General features: G+C 34.1%; 1 protein-coding gene across 7 annotated transcripts in view; it reads left to right on the forward strand.

Annotated features, from left to right (window-relative positions):
• Positions 1 to 27244, forward strand: part of EHBP1 (EH domain binding protein 1) — a 591964-nt gene that overhangs the window by 514356 nt on the left and 50364 nt on the right. For 5 of the 7 annotated variants that reach the window (XM_066267218.1, XM_066267219.1, XM_066267217.1 and 2 more), the window contains 6 exons: positions 9820 to 9967; positions 18417 to 18524; positions 21431 to 21555; positions 23947 to 24085; positions 24235 to 24341; positions 26982 to 27105. In XM_066267218.1, the coding sequence (XP_066123315.1) occupies positions 9820 to 9967; positions 18417 to 18524; positions 21431 to 21555; positions 23947 to 24085; positions 24235 to 24341; positions 26982 to 27105 (751 nt within the window). The remainder of the gene's footprint in view (positions 1 to 9819; positions 9968 to 18416; positions 18525 to 21430; positions 21556 to 23946; positions 24086 to 24234; positions 24342 to 26981; positions 27106 to 27244) is intronic. The other 2 variants (XM_066267221.1, XM_066267222.1) reach the window with 1 other exon arrangement.

A 27244-nucleotide genomic window follows, 5' to 3' on the forward strand; every position in this document is an offset into this window, starting at 1 on the left:
GCCATTCTTCTTTTTTCTCTTATAATTTTTTTAAACTAAGAAGTTATCAATTTCACAAAGAAAAAAGGAATTAAATTATCAAAGGATGCTTTTTGGAGGCCCAAACTATTTCCATTCATCCTGCTAATACAATTTGAAGTTTTCAAAAACACAAAATAATTGCTTTTTTAATCCTAAAATAATTATTTTTAGAGAAATATAGTATCTACTAGAAAGTTGTATATATTATTACTTCAATGAATGAAAGGAAATGGTTATCATTAGTAGAATATAAAACTTTATATACCACCAGATTGCTTCCAGATACTTTAAAAGAAAGGCTCATTTAGCAACATTAACTTAATCATACTTTTTTATGTTTAGAATTCTTTATTTGTAATGCATCTATACCAGCACTCAGGCAAAACAAATGCTACAGTTAAAAATAATAGTTGCTGTTTCTTGAAACAAAAGGATATATAAAAATACTTCAGTATGATATATTTATTTTTGTGAATTGAATCTCAATTCTTAAAATTCATGTCTATTTTTTCTGAATTAGTCATTTTATATTTTCTACTCATATTTAAAAATTAGATCTTAAACTTAAATTCCCATTCTGTTTAATATTTTGCCTATATACCTATATTTTAAACAAATCCAAAATTTAGTAGCTACTACAAAAATAAATGTAATCCCCAAAGTTGATCAAAGATTTAATCTGACCAGATGGGGCAAACTTGAGAAAGATTTTGACTTTCCACTCTGTTTTGCAACAAGAAAGGCTGATTTTTTTTTTCTTTCTTTCTTTGTTAAAGAAACAGAGATCAGGCCATCCCCAGAGAAATGAGCAGGTGTGGCCATTTATAAGCATGTCTGCTTATATTACAAACCAGCATAAGAAAAGTTTGAAATGGGTTGAAAAGATCTGCTAAACAGTTTTAATGTTTCACCCTAAATCCTATTTATTGAGCCAAGAACTTATCAAACTGGCAGTAAAATATCTAGTCTACCCAAAACTTTAAAGATCTTATAATTTTATTTTTTATTTTTATTCTGTTTTCTGTAGCAACTGAATAGATGCACTTTGGTAATCCTTGCCTCTGGACAAGCACAGAATTCTTTTTTTTTTTTTTTTTCCTTTCTGAATGCCTAATAACAGAGCCTTGCTTCCTGTTTAATGATGAAAGGATGGCAGTCAAGTTTTTTCTCTTAGTTTACTACACAAAATTGAGGAATTTTATGGACTATTTTGAGAACAGAATCCTATGAAATAGTAGCAGTACTAAGTAAAACCCATTTTTAGATAAGTTAAAATGTACTTAGACCAATTAATAAGTCTACTTACTAACACTGTATGAAACTCTGAAGATAACACAAGCACAGGATATTATGTTATTAAGGGAGGTAAAGGATGTGGAATTATGGGCTTGTTGTTAGAAGTAGAGGGCTTTGTTCTGTTGTAAACACGTTTACAAAGAGTAAGGATGCAAACTACATTATTTGAAATAAATATATTGCAATTTTGTTAAAGTTTATTTCATAAAAATATGTGTAAACGTGTTTCTTAAATAGACTTTTTAATATATTTTTTTCAACTAATTGAATAAAAAGATTAATTTTATAAAAGACACCCTTGGGTGGGTAATGATCTCAGTAGCTACACTGACAGTTTCTTATGTTCTAATTCACCTTCACAAATTCATGGCATCATTTTTTTGGCTAAAGTAATGTCAGTCGGTGAGATTTGCGGCATGTATAAAAAGGACCCCCCATGGCAGCCATTTTTATTTGATCCTTAAGATCCAAAGGCTGCTGAAAGAACAATTGAATAAAGTTGAGGATTGGAGAAGCTTGATTTTCTTGTTCTCTGTGAAATGAAACTCTGGTCTTTTTCTTCCCCTTCTTCTTAAAAGCAAAAGTCTGCTAGGGGGTTGTAGCTGTGTCAAAGCCGCTGGGATGCCACTGCTGATCACTTTAATTACTACGACTAAGGAGGATAAAATTAAAAGTAGCACCATTGAAGCAGTGGAAGAAAGCTTGCCTAGATGTCGGTGAACTGTGAAATATAAAAGTTGCATACCAATACATTTTTATGGAAAGGAAACAAGGAATTACATTACTTATTCTTGAAGAGTTTGTCCTTAAATTGTCAAGTTTTACTAGTGCATCTATCTATGGCAGATTGTAGACCATTTCAGAATGATAGGGAAAATAGTAACTTGAAGACATGCTGTGAAAGGGCTAAATATATTTTCAGTTTATGTCCAAAGTGATTAGTTCCGATCTAGCTTCTATATTTTAAATTTTTTAATGCATCGTATTGAAATACACACTCTTTGCACCATAACAAGAGTTTTGCCTTGTCCTGAAGATGTTAGCAAAGAGAAAAGTAAAGCTTAAATGTACCACATTCAACACTTTTCTGAAGGCTTATAATTTAAGATTGAGAACCCAAGTTTTAAATGAATATAAGCAAGTTAGTGTGTCTCTTCACTCTCAGTATTCAACAGCACAAAGGGAAATTTAACCTGCTTTGTATAGCCTAAGTGTAAGTAAAAACACTGTATTTTTTTAATTCACAATAACCTTAGGACCTTAGAAAAATTATGTACACCAGTTATAACTATTATCTATATAGATATATCTATGATATAAATAGATAGGACCAGTGCTTTGAAATTAGACAGACACTGATTTTAATTCATACTATGCCATTTACAAAATGTGTGACCTTGAGCAGTGTATTTAAGTGAGATTCAATTTCTGTGAAATCAGAGAGAGAGTAGTTAACTTTACAGAATTGTGTGTAGTAAATGAGAAAACGTGAAAAACACTGTGTACAGGCACAGAACTAGTATTTACTCAAACATTCGTTATATTTTGTGAAATGATGGTCATGGGGAGGGAGTCCTCCCAAAATACAGCTTCCATCAAACCTTCCAGTGAGTACTTTTGTCTTACAAAATCTAGATTACCCACATACCTTGGTCTAACTCTAAATAAAACTAGATAGGAAAAAATAAATGTCATCAGACCCATTATTAGAAATAGGAAGCCAGCTACTTCAATTTATTTAAGTGTATTTAGACAAGGCAGGTAAATAAAAGCTAGAGTTTCCTATGTTGAATTTTTCAACTGTACTTTTCTTTTAGTGACATCAGTCTAGTAAAAAGATTCCTTTTGTTTTTTTCGGCAGTTGTAGTGAACAGGATTTATTTATGAGTCTCTGTCTTCTTTTGAATACAAAATGGTCAAAACAGCAGTTACTCACTTTTGTACTTGGATAGGTAGACAAACCAACATTGTCAGAAATATTAATTATCTACATACATATTTGAGCAGTTTGGGCTGAATACTATTCAAAATAATAAAAAAAATCATTGCCCTTATTCTGTGGTCATTTTTATCCCTTTGACACAATTGATATGTATTTTTGAGTAAAAGATAGTTAGATTGTGTTTTAATGAAGCTTATATATAAAAATTTAAAACAAGATAATTTTACTTATAACAAATCTGGAAATTAATAATATCAATTAAAATAAAACTGTGGTTGCATAACCAGTTGCTACAATTACAAGCTTTTTCTTCTGACCAGAACAATTAACTTCTATTTTCTCAGTGGGTTCTTTGTCTTAAGGGAAGTTAATGGGTGAGAAAACAAACAATGCAAATACGCTATCCCACTGGAGAGCTCTAGGCCCAAGCAGAATTATCTGTGGTGTTAGGACATTAGTAGAAAAGTAAATCAAGGCAATCTGATAGGGAACTAGAATTCTGTCAATCAGGCTCAAGATTTTGTGCTGTGTCCATAAACTTTGTTTACTATAGGGTTTTATGAGTTGTAACCTGCTCTTGCTGTCTGTTAATGAGGCTAAATCTTGCTACTTGAGAATTGATTTACAGCACACCTCTGGGCTAATGGTTATAAACAGAAAGTCCCATCAGGACTGCATTCTGATTTGTTCATTTGCATTATTTTCCTATTGTATAGAGAACAATGATGGGTAAATAGGTACAAACAAACAATTTACATGGAAATTGATAAAGTGTCCCTAATTAGTATTTAGAGTTGGTTTTATTAATGATTTCTGCTTTAAATTGCACTCTTGGTCAGCAGCTCTCAAACATTTGCAGATGGGAGTATTATTTGGGGAGAGGGAGGGCATTGGAAGGTGGTAGTTTGTGAGAAAAAAATTAGGTTCTCATTTCATATTCAGAAAGGTAAAACCATTTATTTCATTTTAACTCAGTTAAGATGACCTAAAACTACTTCATCTTAGTTTGAATCACCAAATTCCAGCCTGGTAAGAAGTTATTATTCAAATAGTGAAATTCCCTTAAATCTAGTTGCCTGAGGCATATCCATTAATGGTTTTTATTAGTGCTCTTAACTTTTCTTAAGTTTGAAAGATGAAAGTTTAGTAAAAGCTCAATTTTCCTCAGTTGGTCGTGTAATTTGATACTTTTTGGGATCAAATAGTTTGGTGGTTAAGAGCAAGGGCTCTGCAGTCAAATAGACCTGAGCTAGACTCCTGGCTCTGACATCAGTCCTTGGAACTCTAGACCTAAATATTCTCATTGGTAAAAACTGGGTTGTGAAAATGAAATGAAATCGTGCATATAAAGGACTTGTCATGTAAAAGCTCAAGGAATATTAGCAACTGTCACCAAGTTCACCATTATCGAGCCTATATTTTCTTTTATTCCTAGGATATTTTCCAAGTTCAGAAATATTGTGACCTAAAATGTTTTGTATATTATTCTTGCATCTTCAGTCTCACCCTGCACAGTGCATACTAGTGTGCCAACTGAAATAAGGTCATGTCTCTGAATACTAAGAAAATTTCCCTTGAATTTTAGATCTCTCTTCTTTTGCCCCTAGCACAACTACTGCCCACCTTGGGAAGCCTACCATCTCATCTTTCCTTCCTTTCCCCAAGATTCCTTTTTAAAAAGTTCTTTTATTATAAGAGTAGTACATGTCTACTATAGAAAATTAAAAAATGAAGATGAAAGAAAACAAAAACATCACAATTCCATACCCAGATATATCTACCTTAACAGTTTTGTGGCTGCTCTTCTGTTTTTCTCTACATATGTGTATGTGTGTGTGTGTGTTTATATGTGTATTTATACATATTTTGACAAAATGACAAAAGGAGGTTATTACTGTATAAACTCTTTTTATAGTTTAAGTCAAGCTGCATTCTTCTCATTTAATATTATGATTATTTTGACATTTCTGTAATTGGTTCAACAGTGTTCTTCACAGCTGGTTTATCCAAACCTGTATCTAACTCAGGACTATACATTGTATCTGGTTAATCCCTTTTGTTGGTGATGATAGTGATTGGTTAGTTGGTGGTAGTGTGTGTTTTTATAACTCTCCATTAAAATGACCAAGTCAGTTGTCCTGAGTATCCTACCTTCTATATTTGTTTGGTTGCTTTCTTGCTGTGTCATTTGTCATGTGTCTCTATCCCCTGTGTTTATGATAGACTGGAAATTATATATAAAGCCTAGTGGACTCACTTTAAACATTTGGACTAGACTATTCTAGATGGTATGTACTTCCTGTATTTCACATCAAAAAACATATACAGTTGACCTAATATTAGTGATGCTAAGATCAACCAATAGATTATTGGTCCCTAATCCTTGATCTAGTTCTGACCTTTCCATTTATAATTATATTTTCCCTTGCAACTAGGAAATAATCTATGTGGTGTTACTTATACATATGTTTTAATTACTGTTGCTCTGTAACAAACTACCCCAGACTTAGTGATGCAAAAAAATGTTTTTATGCTCACAGATTCTGTGGGTCAGGACTGCAGACAGGGTATGGTGGGGATGCTTGGTCTCTGTTCAATATTGTCTATGACCTCAGGTGGAGGGCCTTCAACAGTTAGGGGTGACTCAAAATGGCTAAAGGCTGAGATTATCTGAAGGCTTCTTCATTCACATGCCTGGCACTTGGACCAGGAAAACTCAAGGCAGAACTCAGTTGGGACTGTGAACTAGAGCACTACATGTAACTTGGGATTCTCACAGCATGACAGATGGATTCCCAGAGGGTACAAAATGCGAGAATTTCAAGAGAACTGGGCAAATGGAGTATGGTCTGGAAATCATCTATAACATTTCTATATTATATTGATTATATACAAGTCAGTAAAGCTGGCCCTGATTCAGGGGGCAAGGAATTAAACTCTAATTCTTGATGAGTGAGTGGCAAGCTCACATTGGAGAAAGCATGTGGAATGAGAAATTCTGTTGTAGCCATCTTTAGAAAATACAGGCTGCAGTACTATAATATTAATATACTGTTTTCCATCAGACATTTACCTAAGTGCTTTAATAACAGCTGATAATCCTTGCCAGGGTCAGTCATTGTTTTATGACTAGTAAAGTTATATTTAATAGTTTTACCTTTTTAAAATTACCATCATAGCTGGTATTATTTTGTAAAGTTGAGCTTTCTCTCATTGACTGGGACTGTTTTCAGTTCCCACTGAAAAGACAATGTAATTGCTTGATTCTTTTCCTTTAATTGCTAATTTTCAGGAGTTATTTTAAAAGGTGCCCCAAATGAATTTATCCTCATAAGGACTTTTTGATTATCATAATGAGTTGATAAATTTTTATTGATTCAATATGTGATTGCATTGGTTCAATTCATTGCGATCAATTGTTCTTTTTGATACTGAAATTGTTTAGTTTGTCCACTGGGAGCTTCAAGCCTGTCTCTGGGTCAATTTGATGCCGCCATTAAGCTACCCCCATTAATTTTGACAGCTCTGATTTCTAGCCATTTTAAAATTTGTGGAAGAATTGTCTATGCTTGAGCTCATCAATCTGCTCTCTACCCCAGTACCTAATAATATTACCTGCCAATTTAATTGCCCTTTTTATTTTATTTATTTATTTATTTATTTATTTGTATTTTTTTTTTCCAAAGCTGGAAACGAGGAGGCAGTCAGACAGACTCCCGCATGTGCCCAACCAGGATCCACCCGGCATGCCCACCAGGGGGCGATGCTCTGCCTATCTGGGGTGTTGCTCTGTTGCAACCAGAGCCATTCTAGTGCCTGAGGCAGAGGCCATATAGAGCCATCCTCAGCGCCTGGGCCAACTTTGCTCCAATGGAGCCTTGGCTGTGGGAGGGGAAGAGAGAGACAGAGAAGAAGGAGAAGGGGAGGGGTGGAGAAGCAGATGGGCGCTTCTGCTGTGTGCCCTGGCCGGGAATCAAACCCGGGACTCCTACATGCAGGCCGATGCTCTACCACTGAGCCAACCGGCCAGGGCTAATTGCCCTTTTTAAATGTTCAGATTTAGTAACTTCTAACATTTTACTGAAGTTGATTACTCTCTTTTTTATGAAAGCCTCTTCTACTCTGATTCTCAGAGTACATCAGTGTTCTAGTTCTCCTCCTCTTGCTATGTCTTGTCATCTCTGCATGTAGCTGTTTTCTATGTTTTGGTTAGCAGCCCTCCTTTTTCCCTATAGTACTTCTTCTAGTTCTCCTCCTTTTGCTATGTCTTGTCATCTCTGCATGTAGCTGTTTTCTATGTTTTAGTTAGTAGCCCTCCTTTTTCTCTATAGTACCTCTTCAAGTGCTTTCATATATTTTTGTAATTTTAGCCATCAGCTCTGTGATCATAGTTTGACTTTACTTCTACCATTGATTTCACTTTCTAGCTACATACTAACATCTTTACTCAGATGTCCTGCCAGCCTCTCAACCCCAGTCTGTCTTACCCCAAATATCCTCTTCCTCCCTTCTTATAGGTCCTCTTAGTTTTTCTATTTCTATTCTTTGTGCCACAATTCTACTAGTTGCTCAAGTTTAAAACTTCTGAGACAGCTTTTATCTCCTCCATTTCTAGTTAGTTACCAAGAATTGGTACACCAGTTCTACCTCTAATATATTTCTTACACTCTCTCTCTCCATTCATATTGCCACCATCCCAGTTCTAGATCTAATTACAACTTCCTTAGACTGTTAGAATAGCCTCTCAACGAGTCTCTTTTCAGGCCTTCTATGCCAACCTACGTTATGCACTGTCAGATAATTCTTTTTCAAATACACTTCTGGTTGGTACACAAAGCCAAACATTTAGTTGGCCCTTACTTTCTATGGAGTAAAAGTAAAGTACTTCATTCACTCTATTGGACAGGGCCTCCACACCCTACCTAAATAGCTTTATTTTTCTTGCCTTGTCTTTCTTTCATTATTGTTGCCTATGCTCAGAAAAACTAGACTATGTACTTTTCCCCAAATATACTTTCCTGCCTCGTGTCTTTGTATTGTTCCTACCTCCTAGTCTCTACTACACTGACACACATAACTACTGATGCACATAACTACTGACTCCCATCTGTACCCATTCCAAGTCCTTCTCATTCTGCAAGTCCAACTCAAAAAACCATGATGCCATGATGCCTTCTCTTTGTTTCTCAGCTTAAATGTTCCTCCTTCTGAGCTTTGGCTTCATTTTTATCAGACCCCCTTATTGTGGTTATTTTTATATTTCTCATAAGCTTTTGAGAGGATGAATTATAAATTTTCATGCTTGAAATTTCTATAGCAAGTACCAAGTACCAAGGTGTGTTAAGGACCAAAGATACAATGATAAATCAGTTATAGCTCCTACTTTCAAGTAGCTAAGTTCTACCAAGAAGGAGGCTTTGTACAGAGTTTCAGTATAACTTGACAAGTATTATTTTAAAACACACACACACACACACACACACGCATGCACATAGACACACAGTACTTTATTTCACCAGTGGGGGAGGAGGGAAGAATAATCAGGGGAAGTTTAGTGAATTTAAATTGAACCCTGAAGAATGAATAGAAGTTAAATAAGATGAAAGAACATTCCTGGAAGAAGAAATGACATATTCAAATCCATGAAACCACATGATACAAGCAATTCTGTATAAATAGTTATGAGGTTTAATGGAGGCTGGGAGAGGTTAAGGAAGGGTAATATTGCAAAAATGTTAGGGCCAGATTATTTCAGGCTTTATTTTGTTATAATAATGCCTTATTTTTTTTATACTTTAGAGTTTACAAAGCAATTTTACATTAATTATGTGTAATTCATAATAACCCTTTTTAGTAGGCAAAAACTATTTTAGTTATGTAATTCTCTGTAATTTTTGGTTACTTAAATATCAAAAACCACATTAGATTTTACTTTTTCTTCTCAGTATGTGTCTGGGGTGGGAGAAAGAGGAGGAATGGGGATAGTGCATCAGTTTCTCAATTCTAATTTTAAAACTACCAACAATTAATAACTTGTGTAACTAACATACTATTCCCATTCCCATTCCTACTCCAGTTCCCCTAAAAGATCATTTCCTATATTTGATCAACAGGATGTAGCATTTTTTGCCATCAAAGATATCTTTTAGTCAGTGCTCTATGCCTTTCTTGAAAAATAACAAGTTAAATTCTATTCTTAAAAATAAGGTATTAATTGAAATTCTTTTTTCAGTATTATGACTTTTTCTATAAGCCTGATTATTTTATTAATAATAGTTTCTGCTTTTTCCTCAGTAAGTATATATTGCCAAACATTCCCTAGAGGCTAGTTTGAATTTTTAACAGACATTTTAATACAAGTAATTTTGTAAATGTTTTTTTTTAATCTGGTTCTAGAATGTCTTTTAAAAATGGTGTGACATCCAACTGATATAGAGCATTCTATTTATAATGTGGGCCAAGCACCATGCTGTAAACCAGTTACTATCATGATGATCAGATTGAAAATGAAATTGCATTTCTGTCAATTACTGAGTTGGCAACTGTTCAATATATCTTAGCAGCAAGATGAAGAGCGACGTCGGCAGCTGAGAGAGAGAGCTCGTCAGCTAATAGCAGAAGCTCGATCTGGAGTGAAGATGTCAGAACTTCCCAGCTATGGTGAAATGGCTACAGAAAAGTTGAAAGAAAGGTCAAAGGCATCTGGAGGTGAGTTAAAGAATCTTGTATCATGTTCTACAGACTACCCAGAAATCCACAGTAGACCTTTTGGGACTCTTTATTCTTACTTCAAAATGTTGCATCAAATACTTAAAGTTTCTAACCTATTGATATATTGCAAAAAATCTAAAGGAAGCGTAATAAATTAGTAGGTAACTGTTGCTGTTTCTCAAATCAACTTTTTGGCTTAATTTTTAACTCAAGGAGTATTTTCTTCGGATATGCTTTAGGAAAAAACTCAGACTTTGGTTTGTGGTTCCACATGATGCCTCATTAATAGTATTAGGAGTGAGTAAAATGCAATCAAGTTCTCAACATCTAGATCACAAGACTTGTTAGTGGGGAGCTTCAGCATGAAAGATTTTCACTTTGAACTAGACCTTTAAAAAGTGGCTTTAACAATGTTCTGGTATAGGCCAGACATGTAATAATTTTAAGTCCCATATCTATTTTATCTTAGTTTCCTTTTCCTAAGAGGGTCTTCAGTATCTGCAGAAATTGTCATTAACAGTCTAAGCTTGTTGATGTTGAGACAAGGACTATATATATAATTAAAGAGAATTTTAATTGACCCTCAATGCTCAATTTGGGCATCTTTAACTTGGAACTTTCTAGATTTTTATTTAAGAGTAGTATATTCAAGAGGCCTGTGGGTTGTTTTATTTTTTTAAGGATGTATAACCTGTTTAACTACCAAAACATGTCAGGTACTTGTCTTGAGTTAGTTTTAGAATGCTAAGATCACTGTAAAGAATAGGCAAGTGAGGACTCATAAATAAGATCTTAGAACGAAAACAAAGGTAAGCTATCTTTTTTTTCTACAATTTTTTAAGGTAAGCTATTTCTAGTTCAATGATATGTTTCTTCAAAGTAAACTGAAATGTACTGCTGTTATTTTTTATTGATCACTTACATTAGAAGCTTACTGTTGTATAGAATTCCAGTTGGTGCTTATAGCGTATAACCTTTCATCCCATAAATTTTAAAGCTGCTTTCCCAAACAGCTGTGTATCTGCCCCTCTGGTTTTCTCAGAATGTTTGCATCTTAGTTGAATTCTTCATCTTTTCAGCTCCTATCATTCAGAATCTTTATTGCAATTTCTATACTCTCTACTAAAGTTTTCAATAACATCAGTAACTACTCACAGCTATATTTATATAATGCTATAATTTGCTTTTATTTATTATTAATAACAAGATGTTTCTTCGATGTTATAAAAATTCCAGGTATTTTAAGTGTCTTAAAATTTTTTGCTTCTTATCAAAACTATTAAAAACCAGAGTTCTTTCTTTAATCAAAAAAAAAAAAAAAAAATTTTTTTTGCTTCTTTATATCTCAGAATGGTAGAAAAACACTGATATTCTTGTTCCCCCAGATAGACTGTTCTGAAGCTACTCATCCTACCTACTTGTAGCATCATAGGAAAACTGTATTACTAGCATAAAGAGGCATCTAGTGTCTCTTTTAAAATTTTTTCCCCAGCAGTGAGCAAGTAACAATGTTAAATGAGTTGTAAACTCTGAGAAGGCTATGAATTAAAGATTTTGATTGATGGTGTGGGATGGGTCAACTACGTAATTGGCCTCATCTCTATAATCTAACCCAAAGTGAGGCTAAGTCAGGACATGACTAAGTAGAGAGACATCATCAGTGTTACAACCCCCAAAATGGGTATCTTCCCTACTGGTAACTAAAGATAGTATTTTGGCATCATTCAACAGTCAACAAAGTAAAGAACAAGTGAGGATTGGATCTACAGAGCTAACAAAGAAGTACAGACTAGAACAGGGAGAGCCAGGTGAAATGAAGATAGGACAAGGTTGAACAGGTGACTTATAAGAACCTACTTGAGGAATCCAGACTCTGTGTGACCAGGGTCCATAGGACACACCATACTGTGGATGTTGAAAGCAGCCGCATATCAGATGGTAGGTTCATCTGATACGTGAGCCTCAAACAAGTGGAGCAGGCCTATTCCTGACCTCCCAGGTGTATATTGGCCTGTATATACAAAGGCATATGGATCAGATTGGGTCTGGTCTGTTCTCAATGTCTAAGCTAAAGTTAATAGGGCCGAGAGTTGGGGGAACAGACCTTTAGGACAGAGGAGAGGGTAAATTTACTTCCAGAAGTTCAATTGTTTGTATAAAGACACATTTATCCATTAGCATTGCCAGCCACTGTACTAGGACAGGACTCAGCAAACTTCCTGAAAGGGCCAGAATAAATACTTTAGCCTTTGCATACCATATGGTCTCTGTCTTAACTATTCAACTCTGCTCTTATAGTCAGAAAGCAGCCTTGAACAATATGTAAATTAGTGGGTATGCCTATTAACCCCAAAAAAGTGGTGGGCTGGATTTTGCCCATATACTATAGTTTGTTGACCCTTGAATAGCAAATTAAAATTTATTTGGATTCAGAAGAGTCTAATTCCTAAGTAAAAATGATTCTATGGGATTAAGTCAGGAGAAAGAATTAACAAGTTAGTGTTCACTAACTTGTCTGGTGGGAATCATCAGGCCTGAATAAGAAGTAGTGTTAAAAGAGGAAAGAAAATAAGTAGGGACCAACCTAGATGGAGGATTAGGGTAGGAAGATTTTGGAAGCAGTGATCCAGAACAAAAAAAGATGAGGGGAATAGTCAAGAGCTGAAATAATAAACTGAAAGCATAGCCTGAGGAATGTGTTGAACATGATTGTTACTCAGACTCATTGACTGCACCATTCTCAAGCAGCAACCAGGCTCTGTGAAGAAAGGAAACTTAAGTTTAAGGCAAGGTGTCTTTACCTTCATGGAGTCTACAGAAAATACATACAAGGTATTTTAGGTCATATATAGCCATGTATTCAAGCAACCCACTTATATCCCATTGCAACCAGAAGTAGCCTAATACTTTTTTTTTAATTTATTGATTTTTAGAGAGAGGAAAGAGAGGGAGAGACAGAAGGAAAGAGAGGAGAAGCAGGAAGTGTCAACTCATAGTAGCTGCTTCTCATATGTGCCAAGCCCAGGGTTTCAAACTGGTGACTTCAGCATTCCAGGTCGATGCTTTATCCGCTGTGCCACCGCAGGCCAGGCGCCTAATACTTTTGAAATAACATAAATCTCACCTGTCCAAGGATCTACAGTTTAGTTTTTACTTGGCCTCATTTTGACAATTATCAGACTTATGGGAGAATCAGGTGATACTGTGGTATACTACATGGTTTTTTTCTGCATCATTTTGAAGTTAATAGACCTTTAACAACCACATTTTTAAAATTCTCAATCTATGTAATGAAATTGTGGGTTCATTTTATTGTATTGCTCTTACTTGGCAAAGTACAGGTGTTTGAGGACAATGTTTGGTATTTTCATTTTTAGATAAGTGATATTGTAGTCAGAGAATATGGCCTGAATTTCTGCTTTGAGGGTTCATGTTTTATTTTGACAAAATGTTAAATTTTTGTTAATAGTCCATAGGCACTTGCAAGGAGGTGTCTATTTTGTTTTAAGATAATATAACATATTTATTGTATATTATATGCTATATTATCTATATTTTGTATGTTTTTATATATGTATTTACTCTGTAGCTCATCACTTAGATTTGTATTAAGTTAATGTCAGTTAACTTTTAAACTGACATTTTTGCCTCCTTTTGATTTAGATAAAGTAGTGTACTTTGGTTTTATAGTTCAATGAATAAAGAAAGTATTTTCTTTTTATTTTGTCCATGAGAATGTTTGTGTGCCTGCATTACATTTTTTTCAGTTATGGTAGATAGATTTATCTAACTTTGTTGAACCAAAATAAAATCTTAACAGGCCTTCAGTGATTTTTATTTTTAGCTTCTATTAATAATATATTTGTATTGTTTTTTAAAAACATGTTTTATTTTTATAGGATAACTTTAAAAGTTAGGAATTTTATAGGGACTAGAGAATTTAAAATTCATGATACAAATGAGAAACTCTTTTCTAAATGTTTTCTAAAATTTTTTTCTGAATATGTTTTTAATGATACCCTTAGTTTCTTTTTTAACAATACAGATATTCTTTTGTTTACTGTCACCAGATCTCCTGGTTTTCCATTTAGTTTATGTATAAACAGAAGTGTTACGAGACTGTCCTTATTGCTGTGTTATTAATCACACCACTGGGATCCCTATTTTGCTGTGCAGTGTCAACTGGAATGCATTGTTTCATTCTAATGCATGGCCAATCTCCTTTTACCTTGTCCTGCATACATTCTACGTGCCATACTTACAAATCAGTTTCCATTGTTCATGGGTCTCTAATTTACTTTCTGCCATGCTCACCTATGGGTTTTCAGTGGTTAGCCATAAAGATAAAGATATCAATATCAGTATAGGTATAGCTATATATATCAGTATAGGTATATATATAGTGTATAGTGTCTTTAACACACAGAGATACACCTGCATTTTAATTCTGGTAGAATGCATTTAGAGTATTTCCTCAGGTGTTAAGAAATGTATAACATTAATTGTTGAAAAGAAGTCAAGAGTTTATTGTAAATCTGAAGTGAGTGAATGGAAAGAAAATGGAAATCCATTCTTAAGAAGATCTGAGCTTTATAGGAGATCAATTTTTACTCTTGCTCTCCCAAATAATAATCCTTTTATCTAAGGTTAGCAATACATATATAAACATTGAGTAACCCACTCAGCATTACTAGTGAATGGTAGTGTAGATAGAGATTTCATTTAGTTGGGAAATAAAATGGATGATATCTGTTTAACATCAAACAGGAACGCAGCACTGTATATAAGTGAGTAAAGAAAGGAGGTGCAATTTTCCAGAACCTGCAAATACCCATATTCTACCACATTACTAGATTTAACTGTTCCTTTTCATAGCAATGCTATCTTTCTAGTCACTCAGGCTGGAGAGTCAGTATTGACATGTGCCTCAACCTTCCTGCCCTCAGTATCCCTCCTCCAACCACCTACTACTATCCAGTCAATTTTCAAGTCATGTCATATCCACTTCCCAATTCTTTAGGTTAGGCTCTGCTTTCCATACTGCTTGCCTGGGGGTTGTGACAGTTCCCAACCTGGATTTTCTGCCTCCAGCATTTCTGTGCTTCTTCCAACATGTAGGTCAGCAATCTTGCTTGAAGGATGATGTCACATGGATAATACATCCATGTGCAGTTTTCTAGTCTACTTTTTCTTTCACATAAGAAGGCATATCAGATTGTAAGCAAGAATGATATTATAGAAATAGTATTGAAGCTACTCTACTTTATAAAAGACATAAGCTTCAGTGCTTTTATTACTGTTTTATACACCATTCTTTGAATATAACCTACCCTTTTCTGCTGCCTGTAATGCCCTCCTCTCAACTGTACTTTTGATTTGATTTTATTTTTTAATAAATGTATCATACCATTTATTAGCTACACTAGCAGTAGTTTTGGTTGTTTCATGAAACACAGTTCCAAAAAAATGTTAATTTTTTAAAAGTACCTCTCCTATATTTACTGTTTTTAAAATCTTGCACATTTCTTAAGACCCAATATAAAGGTTAATTATTTCACAAAACAATTCCTGGTACTGTTGACAAAGAGTAATCTTTTCATTTTTGAATTGTCTTTGTATGTAACTTTTAACCCGTAACACGTACCTGTCCTGTATGGTATTATAGTGACTTGACTTGAAGACATTTAAGGGGGAGTACAATTTGGTATCTGCCTAACATCTAATAGTGTGTTATAAATTGCAGATACAACAGTAAAAGTTTCTTGAATAAATGAATGTTGAATATTATGCTTTTATTCTAGATTAATTATGGTCAGTAATAATAAATAGAAACTGATTGGCAGCAACAAAGTACTGCCCTCTAAAAACTATTTATAGCCCTGGCCGGTTGGCTCAGCGGTAGAGCGTCGGCCTAGTGTGCGGAGGACCCGGGTTCGATTCCCGGCCAGGGCACATAGGAGAAGTGCCCATTTGCTTCTCCACCCCTCCGCCACGCCTTCCTCTCTGTCTCTCTCTTCCCCTCCTGCAGCCAAGGCTCCATTGGAGCAAAGATGGCCCGGGCGCTGGGGATGGCTCTGTGGCCTCTGCCCCAGGCGCTAGAGTGGCTCTGGTCGCAACATGGCGACACCCAGGAGGGTCGCAACATGGCGACGCCCAGGATGGGCAGAGCATCGCCCCCTGGTGGGCAGAGCGTCGCCCCCTGGTGGGCGTGCCGGGTGGATCCCGGTCGGGCGCATGCGGGAGTTTGTCTGACTGTCTCTCCCTGTTTCCAGCTTCAGAAAAATGCAAAAATAAAAAAAATTAAAAAAATTAAAAAAAATAAAAACTATTTATAGTAAACTATTTCCAACACAGTAATATGAGGAAGTGTTCTGAACCATTATTTAGCATTCAGAAAATATTTATTAATTCACTTATGTTTATTACAAAATTATTTAGGGAGGAATTTTTGAGGTGCATTAATGAAGATGCTAACTTTTATGAAAGTAGTCAAATAGTTGTGTAAGTTGATTAGAAAAGATCTCTCAACTAATTGTACTTAAATAATGTAGCCACGTATAATGCCTTAGTGTCTTAAAAGCATTTAGCGATGTTTTCTGGGGGGGGGGGGGAGCATTTCTCAATCTTTATTTCTTTGTTGTGTTCTTCTAAATGGCTTAGACCAGGGATCGGGAACCTTTTTGGCTGCGAGAGCCATGAATGCCACATATTTTAAAATGTAATTCCATTAGAGCCATACAACGACCCGTGTACTTTACGCATTATCCAATAAAAATTTGGTGTTGTCCAGAGGACAGGTGAGATTGGCTCCAGCCACCGCAACCGTGAACATGAGCGGTAAGAAATAATGGATTGTAATACATGAGAATGTTTTATATTTTTAACATTTTTTTTATTAAAGATTTGTCTGTGAGCCAGGTGCAGCCATCAAAAGAGCCACATCTGGCTCGCAAGCCATAGGTTCCCGACCCCTGGCTTAGACAGTACATGAGAAGTCTTCAATAAATGTTAACTATTATCATTAATATTAATGCTTGTAGTAACTATTTACTTATGAAACCCAAAATCAAACACAAAGGTATACAGGGAAAAGGATAAATTTAAATTGCCCAATTAAAAAATAAGCTGTAGAGGTCCTGGCTGGTTGGCTCAGTGGTAGAGTGTCAGCCCGGCATGTGAAAGTCCCGGGTTGGATTCCTGGCCAGGGCACATAGGAGAAGCATCCATCTGCTTCTTCACCCTTCCCTCTCCTTTCTCTCTGTCTCACTCTTCCCCTCCCACAGCCAAGGCTCCATTGGAGCAAAGTTGGCCCAAGCACTGAGGATGGCTCTGTGGCCTTCTTCTCAGGCTCTAGAATGGCTCCAATTGAAGCGGAGCAACACCCCAGAGGGGCCAAGCATCGCCCCCTGGTAAACATTGGTTGGATCCCGGTTGGGCGCTTGCGGGAGTCTGTCTGCCTCCCCCCCAGCTTCTCACTTTGGAAAAATACAAAAAAAAAAAAAAAAAAGCTGTAGAGTAGAGTGATAGGAATATTCTTCAACTCCTAGGGCTAGATAGATATTTCTTCAAAAAGTTACACTACCTATCAACAGCAGAATTTAAGATTAACCTCTAATATGCAAATCAAATTATTGCTAAGTATAAATATCAATATTACTTAACCAGTTTTATCAGTAGGATTTAGAAAGGGAAAAATACATAATAGAAATCTTTAATGTAAAGAAAGACTCCATTAATTAGTTGTGACCTAAAACATTTTACTAAGTATAAAAAAATCGTGTAAGACTTCCTCATTCTCATGCATTTAATTTGGAATAATAACAGTTTTATCCAGTTTTAACTCTCCCAAGGTGTACTGTTTTGTTTCTGAACTTTCTTTTACATAAAGGTACTGTCTATTCCAGTCTCAATCTTGTCTTTTAATTTATTAATAATGTTTTTATGATAACATTTCATAGCACAAAAGCATTCTTCTTTATACAAATGATTTAAATATAGCTACAAGTGTTTAAAGAATAAAATTTCTTTGTATATTTATATCTAATAAATGATAAAAATGTGAAATATAGAAGTATTATTTAATGACATTGTTATCAAACCAACTTTATTTTTGTATGCTGTTATTAGAGATCACCAATAGAGTACCTTTTAAAACATAGGAACTCAGTGAGCTCAGTGATTCAGAGACAGCATGTATCAAATAGTCAAAACCTTTGCCATCTGCTTTGGTGTAACAATTCATCTTTGACATATGAATATAAAATATAAATGTTAATAATCCAATAGTGAAAGAGTGACTTAAAACTGATTTTTTAACTTGCTGATCTGTGTCAGACTTGAATTTGAATAACTCATTAAAATACTGGTTTTTCTTTAGTGTTTGGGACAAACAATATAAAACAAATAATGTACAATATACTAACATTATTGCTACATGTTCCTACAGATGAAAATGATAATATTGAGATAGATACTAACGAGGAGATTCCTGATGGCTTTGTTGTAGGAGGTGGAGAGGAACTTACTAACTTAGAAAATGACCTTGATACTCCCGGTAATTTCAAATTATAAATATTTTGTGTCCTGCTGCATGGCAAACTTTATCATTATATTTTTATTACCTCATCAATGGTGGTGTTCTTTTTTTAGTTTTGTTACATCTATGTCCTCATAAATCATTTAGCTAAATTCACCTTTTATCAATTTTGTTATTATTTTGTTACAGATTTAGTTTAAATTAGCAATAAAATTTGAATAGCAAATTGTAGTTTGTGTTCTCTTATTACTAAGATTCACTTTTATATTTTACATTATATGATACAATTTGTAGGCATTCAATAATTGGCTTCATTCTTTGCCTAAATATATATTTTGATGTGATATAAGGTATAGTGTAGTACCTATGGAATACTTCATATGTAAATCAAATTTTATGATTTACATAAGAGTTGTTTTAGTTGTAATATTATTTGCAAATTTTGTGCTTTAAATATTACTACTAATTAATTTATATATACTTACCTGATTATAGTAAGACACATTGAAAACTGCTTATATAGACTGCTATGAATTAATTGTATATATCCATAAATGTTATATCAGTCACATTGGTAATTGACCTTCAAAGTTATTTTTTTAATATAAAGATACTTTCTTGTGGTTTAATAGATGAGTGTTTCATGGGCATTTGCTTTATAAGTCAGCAGTAAGTAGCAATACAAAGCTTTGTATACCAGAGGGGCTCCATAAATATTTATTGAATTGAATTATAGCAATAAAAAGTATTTAGTGATCTTTTTAGACTTAAAAGTAAGGGACTAAAGTCCTTAATATATATCTTTTTCCTATAAAAAGCTAAAGGGAGGGAATGAGAGCAAGTCTTCTGCCTAGCGCTGACATGCCCCTGAAATGCTAACCTGCTTCATTTCTTCCTCTATTTGAAATCATGCTGTTATTTCTACAGAAAACATCACCCAGGGTCTTTTTAACCATAGAAAGCACCCAATAAAACCCATGCCCTTTTGTCAGTAGCTCCTTTATGGTCCACTATTAAATTATACTCTGCTAGGTAGAGGTCCTGTATTTATAATTATGGAAGAATAGGGGAATGCTAATATTTAAGGAAAAAATTTAAATGTTTAACCCAAAATTAGGACTATCTTTTATTTCTTTCTATTTAAAATATCATAGAACTTGGATAAATTTGATTTTTCTTTTTGAAAATATTTTTGTTGCTGCTTACCCACCCTCTTACCACAATCACCACCAATGGCTTTATCAGACACGATGACTGGTGAGGTACATCCATAGTGCGAAATTAAAGCCTTAAGATTCAATTTATGGAAGTATAAAATCAGTGACCATAAGTGAGACATATTTTCTCATTTTACAATAGGTTATGAAGACAGGAAAAATTATCTCTTTCTTCAGTAATGTGAGGGGAATTTTCTAGTTTTAGATATAGCAACTTTGTGGCATACTTTCAAGTTTGGTTACTCTTAGGCCTAATAGTCTTGACTCTGGGCCTTTTTAAAAACTCTTTTCCTACTTTATGCCAAAAAAGAAAACACATCTCAGTTTTCCTGTTTTGAAGTTAGCTAATATATTGTTTACAGCTCTCAGGAATGCCAATAAGTGTTGGCATGTACATAGGACAGGCTTTCCAAATCACACTATATTTTATTTCATGGCAATAAGAAATTGGAATGCAAACTGGAATCTGGAAGCATGTAGCATACATTATGATTTTTATCCTTGCTTTTATCCCCCCCCAATTTTTTTTAATATGTATATAAAAGTCATAATGTTTTAATAATAAATTGTTTAATCTTTATCTTGATTTGACCATAGTTCATCAGATATTGTTTAAAAGAGAAGCCTGGCAATATAAACTGACCAATTTGCATGAAAGTAATGATAATAGCATTTATTAAGAGTCTTATAATTAGAAAACCTATTAATCTTTATGAAAAATATTCACCAAATGGTTTCCATATCTTTTACAACCATATTATTAAAGAGAAGAGTTGCTTTTAATGTGTTTAAGTAGAATTATTTGTTTCCATTTGTCTCTGGACTATTTTATTACTAAAAATTAATGTACTTGCTGAAAATAATTTGAAATTATTTATTTTAAAAGTTACAGCCATATTTTACTTACTTTAAATTTCTATCTGTATTTAATACATTCCAAAAGTTGAATGTCTTTATTGTATTTCTGCCCTCTACTTAGAAGGTATTTGTAAACATATACCCTGTTTCAATACTGGGTATATATGTACACAGATAAACATTGGATTCTAATAGTGAATACATGACTGTCTGAAATCCTGTTAAACTTATTTTAATAATATATGTATAAATTTAATATACTAAGAGAATTGAAACTCTAAAATATAATTTAGAATCGTTTGTCACCTTCTAAAAGTATCTACTTTATAATAGCTTGTTTTATTATATATAACCTAAGTAGTTACTCATATAGATATTTATTTATTCATTTTAGAGAGGAAAGAGAGACAGAGGGAGAGAGAGAGGAGAGATAGAGAGAAGGGGGGGAGGAGCTGGAAGCATCAACTCCCATATGTGCCTTGACCAGGCAAGCCCAGGGTTTTGAACTGGCGACCTCAGCATTTCCAGGTCGACGCTTTTATCCACTGCGCCACCACAGGTCAGGCCACTATACAATTCTTTTTATCAATTATAAATAAAAATAATAATATAGTCAATATACGTAATAAAAAAAGAATATAGTCAATATATGTAATGACTACTCAATTATACAATAGTATATATAGTACATATAGAGTATAATATGTCTGGACTGATGTGTTATTACAAAACCCTAATATCCTTGGCTTTTTTTAATATAGTGATATTTTTATGATGTTTTCTAAAATAATAGCCTATACATCTAAATGGATCTGGCTCAGTAATTTATATTGTTTGCATATTTAACAGAACAAAACACCAAGTTGGTGGACTTGAAGCTGAAGAAGCTCCTAGAAGTTCAACCACATGTGGCAAATTCACTGTCCAGTACTTCTCAGAAACCTATAACGGAGAGCTCAGAGCAAGACATTAAGGTAAATCTTACTTTTTAAAATACTTGAATTGGTATCTGTGTATTCTCATTTCTACCAGCACTTTATAATCCTATAATCAGTTTCTTACTAAATTCTTCACATTAAGATTACAATATAAAACTTCTTGTTAAATAGCCAATAAATTAAATATCAATATAGTAATCAACATTCATCTACTTTTTTTCAGAGAAACTACTATTTTAAGTTGATATGTTGGTAAAAGCAGAAACTATTCCTGACTTCTATAGGTAGTTATATTTTTCTAAGAAGAATTTTGCTAAGAGAATTCTAGCATATTTTTCTATCATCCTCAACCTTTGCACTGTTTAAATGAACTAAAACTAATGTTAATTAATACCTGAAGATGGTATGTGATAAAATATAAATTGTTATGAATTGCATGTTTTGTGTCTGTACAAATTTTACCTTTTTAAAAGATTTTTAGCCAAAATGCCACATTATTGTAATTATGGTTATTATTATTATTTGGCCCATTTATATTATCCCCATTCAAACCTACCCAACCTTCCTTGCACTGTATCATTAATATTATTCTAGCTTTAGGGTACTTCCAGTCCTGTATAACTTTTCACCTACCTGCGAACTATGGGGACTGCCCTGCTGACTGAAAGGATTTCCTTCCCCTAACACAGAGATGCTTTGAAGTCCCAAAACAATGACTTTCATTGCTTTTTCCTTATAATGTCCGTTTCTATAAATTGGTGATGAAAGTGTGTGGCAGAACCAGAAGACTTTTGGTCTCTATCTTTGAACAAAAGGAAGCCTGGATCAGGTCTGATTTTTTGCATTCAATTTAGCTTTCTGCAGTGGATTTAATGCAGAATGAAGCTGGCCTAAGAATAATACAATGGATTGAAAAGGCTAACTGAATTAGTGGGTTTAGAGGAATACATTTGTAAAGTGGCAGAAGTCCCCAGTCATAAAAAGGTTTCTTAAGATGGGATTTGCTGGCTAATCGCACCGATATTTTAGCATGTTGCCAGGCCTCAAAAAATTTAGTTTGTTTATTTTGGTAAAGACTTGAGATGTAGACTTTTGGGCAGTTATTATGGTAACAGCAGAATGCACACTTTTCTAAACAAACAAACAAACAAATTAAAGCCAAAATAGTTTCTATTCTAGCTACATACTAACATACTATAAGCATGATACTAATAAATATATAACTTTTAAAAATAAAGAGAGGTATTTTCATAAGTTTTAATTATTTAAGTAGATTAAATTGGTCTTGCTTTCCAAAAAGCTATTGTTGTAATAATTTTTAAAGTTATTTCAACAAAAGATGTGCTTAAAACAGCTTGTCTTTGTATGGATCTTTTTAGTTAAGATTTTTTAAATGGTGCTTATAAAGAACATATAGAGTCCATCTGTTCTCTTGAAGCTTTCAGCATTGATTTGGGGTTTTATTTTTTTTTTAAATAAAATGCAGTTTACACGTTTATAAATGAGGCATTCTGTGTTTGTGGAAAAGGATAAACTGTTACCTTCCCTTGAGGATTCTGTATCCCAGGCCTCCTTGAGGCTAGAGAATAGGCCATTGGAGGACTCCCTCATTACCGATTGTCTCAATGCAGAGGAAGGGCAAAGTCTTGGTTGCTTTTGATAACCAGTTTCAGCATTCAGCAGGCTTAGCTATTAGTCATGCATCTTAGCCTTTCCCTATTTACTTTCAAAACACTTAATAAAAATAATAAAAGATTAGGTATAAAATGAAATATTTGTTTGGTACACAGCACCTCGGTATCTGCGGCTTCCACACACTGCAGTGGTTCAGTCTTCTGGGATATTTCTTGTTGATAGAAACATTTGAATTTGTTACCAGTATTAACATAGGAAGCTCTAGAAAAGATAATTTTAGTTTCCTTAGCTGTAAAGGGCTTACTTACAAATCTGGCTTTGGAAAGTTATAGCTGATGAAATGCAGTTCAGTGGGGTAGTATTATAATCTTACCTTTTAACCTTCATCCAGCATTAGTAGTTTATCTCAATGGGCATAAAATTAGAAACTAGTTCTTGTCATACAAGTGTGTGGGGCTGTACAAACCTATGGGGCAGAATAACGGTGGGGGGGGGGATAGACAGAGGCAACATGGCTTTTAAATTATACATTTCATCTGGAGAAAACAGAGGTTTACAGTGTTTGATGAACCAAAGTTAGCAAGAGTGATTCTTCATTTAAACCACGGCTCCCATAGTTTTTGATGACGGGTAACAGAACTTGCAGTTGAGCTATTTAGAGCTCTTTAAAATCTCTTTTCTTTCAAAAAGTTTCTAAATTGGCATTATCTTAAATTAGTAAACTTTGTTTTACTAATGTGCAATTTCATGTTTATAGTATCAGGACTGTTACCATGTTTGTTTTCATTTTAGAGTGACACAGAAGATCTCCGGACTGAGCGATTACAAAAAGCAACAGAAAGATTTAGAAATCCTGTTGTGTTCAGCAAGGATTCTACAGTCAGAAAAACTCAACTTCAGTCTTTCAGTCAATATGTTGAGACTAGACCAGGTAGGTACACTTCTTAAGATGTTTTCCTACCTTATAATTTAACAGTATTTAACTGTGTATGTGTATTATAAAGCTGATAATATAAATTCACATTTCAATACAAATATCAAGCTTTATAATAATTTTACATGTCTTTTCTTTTTTTTAAGATATGAAAAGGCAGAGATCAATACAAGAAGATACAAAGAAAGGAAATGAGGAGAAGGCAGCGATAACTGAAACTCAGAGGAAGCCATCAGAAGATGAAGTGCTTAATGTATATTAATTTTTGTGTGGTTTCATGATTGCTGATAATTCCAAACTGTATGTGGAAATAGTGCCTTTATTTGTTAAAATGAGATGTTAGGTTTTTTAAGATGTCAATCTCCAGTGCATTCAAAGCAGAGTGAGAGGGGTGCACTGTTGAATTAGTCTGCAGTGTGGTGATAATTGACAGATAAAAAAAATGAATTTTTCAGAGTTCCACAGCCCCAGCTTCCTTGAGACATTTCCATCAGGGCACTTCCCATAAAGAGATTCCAGTATTGATCTACCGGGAGGATTTTAATTATTACAATAGCAGATACCACAGAGCTGCAGTTAGAGGGAAAAGTCACATGAGACCTGCTAGAATTTCTCAGCCAACCCATTTTGTTGGCTTGGGTTAATGGGTGTTCAACCTTTCCATTATCCAGATCAGCCGTGAATTACTAGCTGAATGATGTTTGCATTAATATAATATATATGGTAATTTCTTCACTTAATTAACGGGGAGGTTCAGCTCAGTAGGGGTATGGGCTGATCATGTGTAAAATTGATTTGTGAGGGAAATATTTGATAGACCGCAGGGAGAAAGCTGCTTTTGATGGACAGCTGGGGGACAGAAGCAGGAAGAACAAGTTTTAACTTGAATTTTTGTCTGGAAGCATAGCTGTCTTTAATGGTGCTACTTTTTTATTACCTACAGTTGGTGTAAATATTTTCATTGTTTTTACTGTTAAAATAGTCTTTGCTGGATTCTAATATAGTTGTAAGTTCACCCAGAGTTACAAACCACATTTTAGGGCCCAAAAAACTTCTTATTTTTAAGCTGTTATACTAAGACCCCAGTACATAGAATAGCTGCCTGGAATATTCTGATGAGATATTCCATATAATTTTTAAGTTACAGAATAAGTGAGGATACTGTATACTCACACTGAAGAAATCTGATTATAAACTTTGTTACTGTTTTTAATTGAATTAATCCATAAAAGCAGTGAAGTTTTATGTGTTGCTTACCACTTTACCACTTCTGCTTTCTTATATCTTTGTTACTTCTATTGTCTTTGCAAGCTACTGTGGTGGTTTTGATCCTCTGGATGGGAGTGGGAAAAATTCTTTTTGAAATACTCTGCTCTCTGGCAGATAGGTTCAAAAGCCATTCACCAGATTATTCCAGATTTCAAAGTTACCGTTAGCGTTTCTTCTGTTATATTTCATACTGAGATAGAATAATATCTATTTGTATGAATCTTTAAAAAATACAGTAACATTTGATTACACTATCCTGAGAAATTGCCAGTTTTATAATTTCTTAAAGCATTTCAATTTTAAGTTTGTCAGCTACCATACTCAATTTATCAATAAATGGATATAAATTGAGTTAACATGTTAGTACCAGTTATTTACTAGTTCTAAAGCTATGTAAGTTATACATATGGCTAGACATGAGAATTCAAAATACGCTCATTAATAACATAATTCTTGATTTTTGTTTTTTGTTTAAGGAGTACTGAAAGATAATTCCTCATGGCTTCTTAGATATTAATATGCTTCTAGGTAGGGAAGGGATTTATCAGCAGAGTATTGTTCACATTTATTTCTCTGAATAAATAATGTTTTTAGTGCTGCTGGTAGTGGTGGTGGTAGTGAGAGTAATCACTTACGCAGTTCTTCAGTATTTCTCAGCTACTTAGGAAACATAGCCCTAGAAATGTCACAAGGTAAACAGGTATTCCAGAGGGAGCTATAATTAACCCATTTGTAACTATACCATAGATAATAACCCTGCTCCCTAATGATTTAAATTTATAATATGAAAATAAGAATTTAGACTACTGGCACTATATAATAGAACTGCTACTTCAAATGATACTTCTAAGAATAATTTTTTTAACATTGATGGTTGTAAAATGTAAAATTTCAAGGTGAAATCTAAATTTGGTTAAATGGAAAATTAACCAAATCAGTGTACTAGTTGCATTAGATTCTATGTAGCAAGGTTTGAAACCACCTGTCAAGTTAGAATTCACAGCTACAATATTTAGTAATGCATTAATGGAAAGACATGTTAAAGTATAAGAGCCAGCTGGAGGGAACACTGAAGATATCAGAAACTTCTCTTTTATCATTTTTAAAAGCATTTTAAATAATATAATCACTATGAAAACAAGAATGTCTCTTTAATTTTCTATTTTTTGTAAGAGCAAATTTGTCTGATTTTTCAGGATAGCTACTTTAAGAAACAATTCTCTAGTAAAAGTCAGTTTTGTATATTATGATTTTGAATTAAAGGTGTCATTGGTGTTTGTTTTGACAGTCACCAGGGGGAAAATTGTCTTCTGTCCTTGTCCATGCTTAAATAACTCTGACTCAACTGTAAGGATTTCTTTTCTTAGTGTAAACTTCATAAATCTGGCAAATCTGGCTGTGATATTATATTACTAAATGGTTGATATTTTCTCTATTCATAAAAGTTTTGCTATACATAATACATATGAAAATGCTTTGAATCACAGGGAGTTGCTTTTTGGTACTAACGGTGATACTAAGGGTATATTTGGTCTCTAGGTAAGTGCTTTACTAAGTGTTTGTAGAAAGGAAAAATGCAACTTACAAGTGATTTTTTTTTCTTCCTGTTTGTTCTCGTTAACAGAAAGGATTCAAAGACACCAGTCAGTATGTTGTAGGAGAATTGGCAGCACTAGAGAATGAGCAGAAGCAAATTGACACCCGTGCCGCGCTGGTGGAGAAGCGCCTTCGCTATCTCATGGACACAGGTACGGTGCCCAATTACACTGTAAACAGTTTTGGCAAATTGAGCGTTCACAAACTCTTATAGAGTTTTGGAAGTGTGAATCTTTGAAGCCTGAATGTTCAGCAGAACTGCCTTGAAAATAAAAAGGCTGAGATTTGCAG

This window comes from Saccopteryx bilineata, chromosome 3 (genome assembly GCF_036850765.1).
Source record: "Saccopteryx bilineata isolate mSacBil1 chromosome 3, mSacBil1_pri_phased_curated, whole genome shotgun sequence".
Lineage (NCBI taxonomy): Eukaryota > Metazoa > Chordata > Mammalia > Chiroptera > Emballonuridae > Saccopteryx > Saccopteryx bilineata.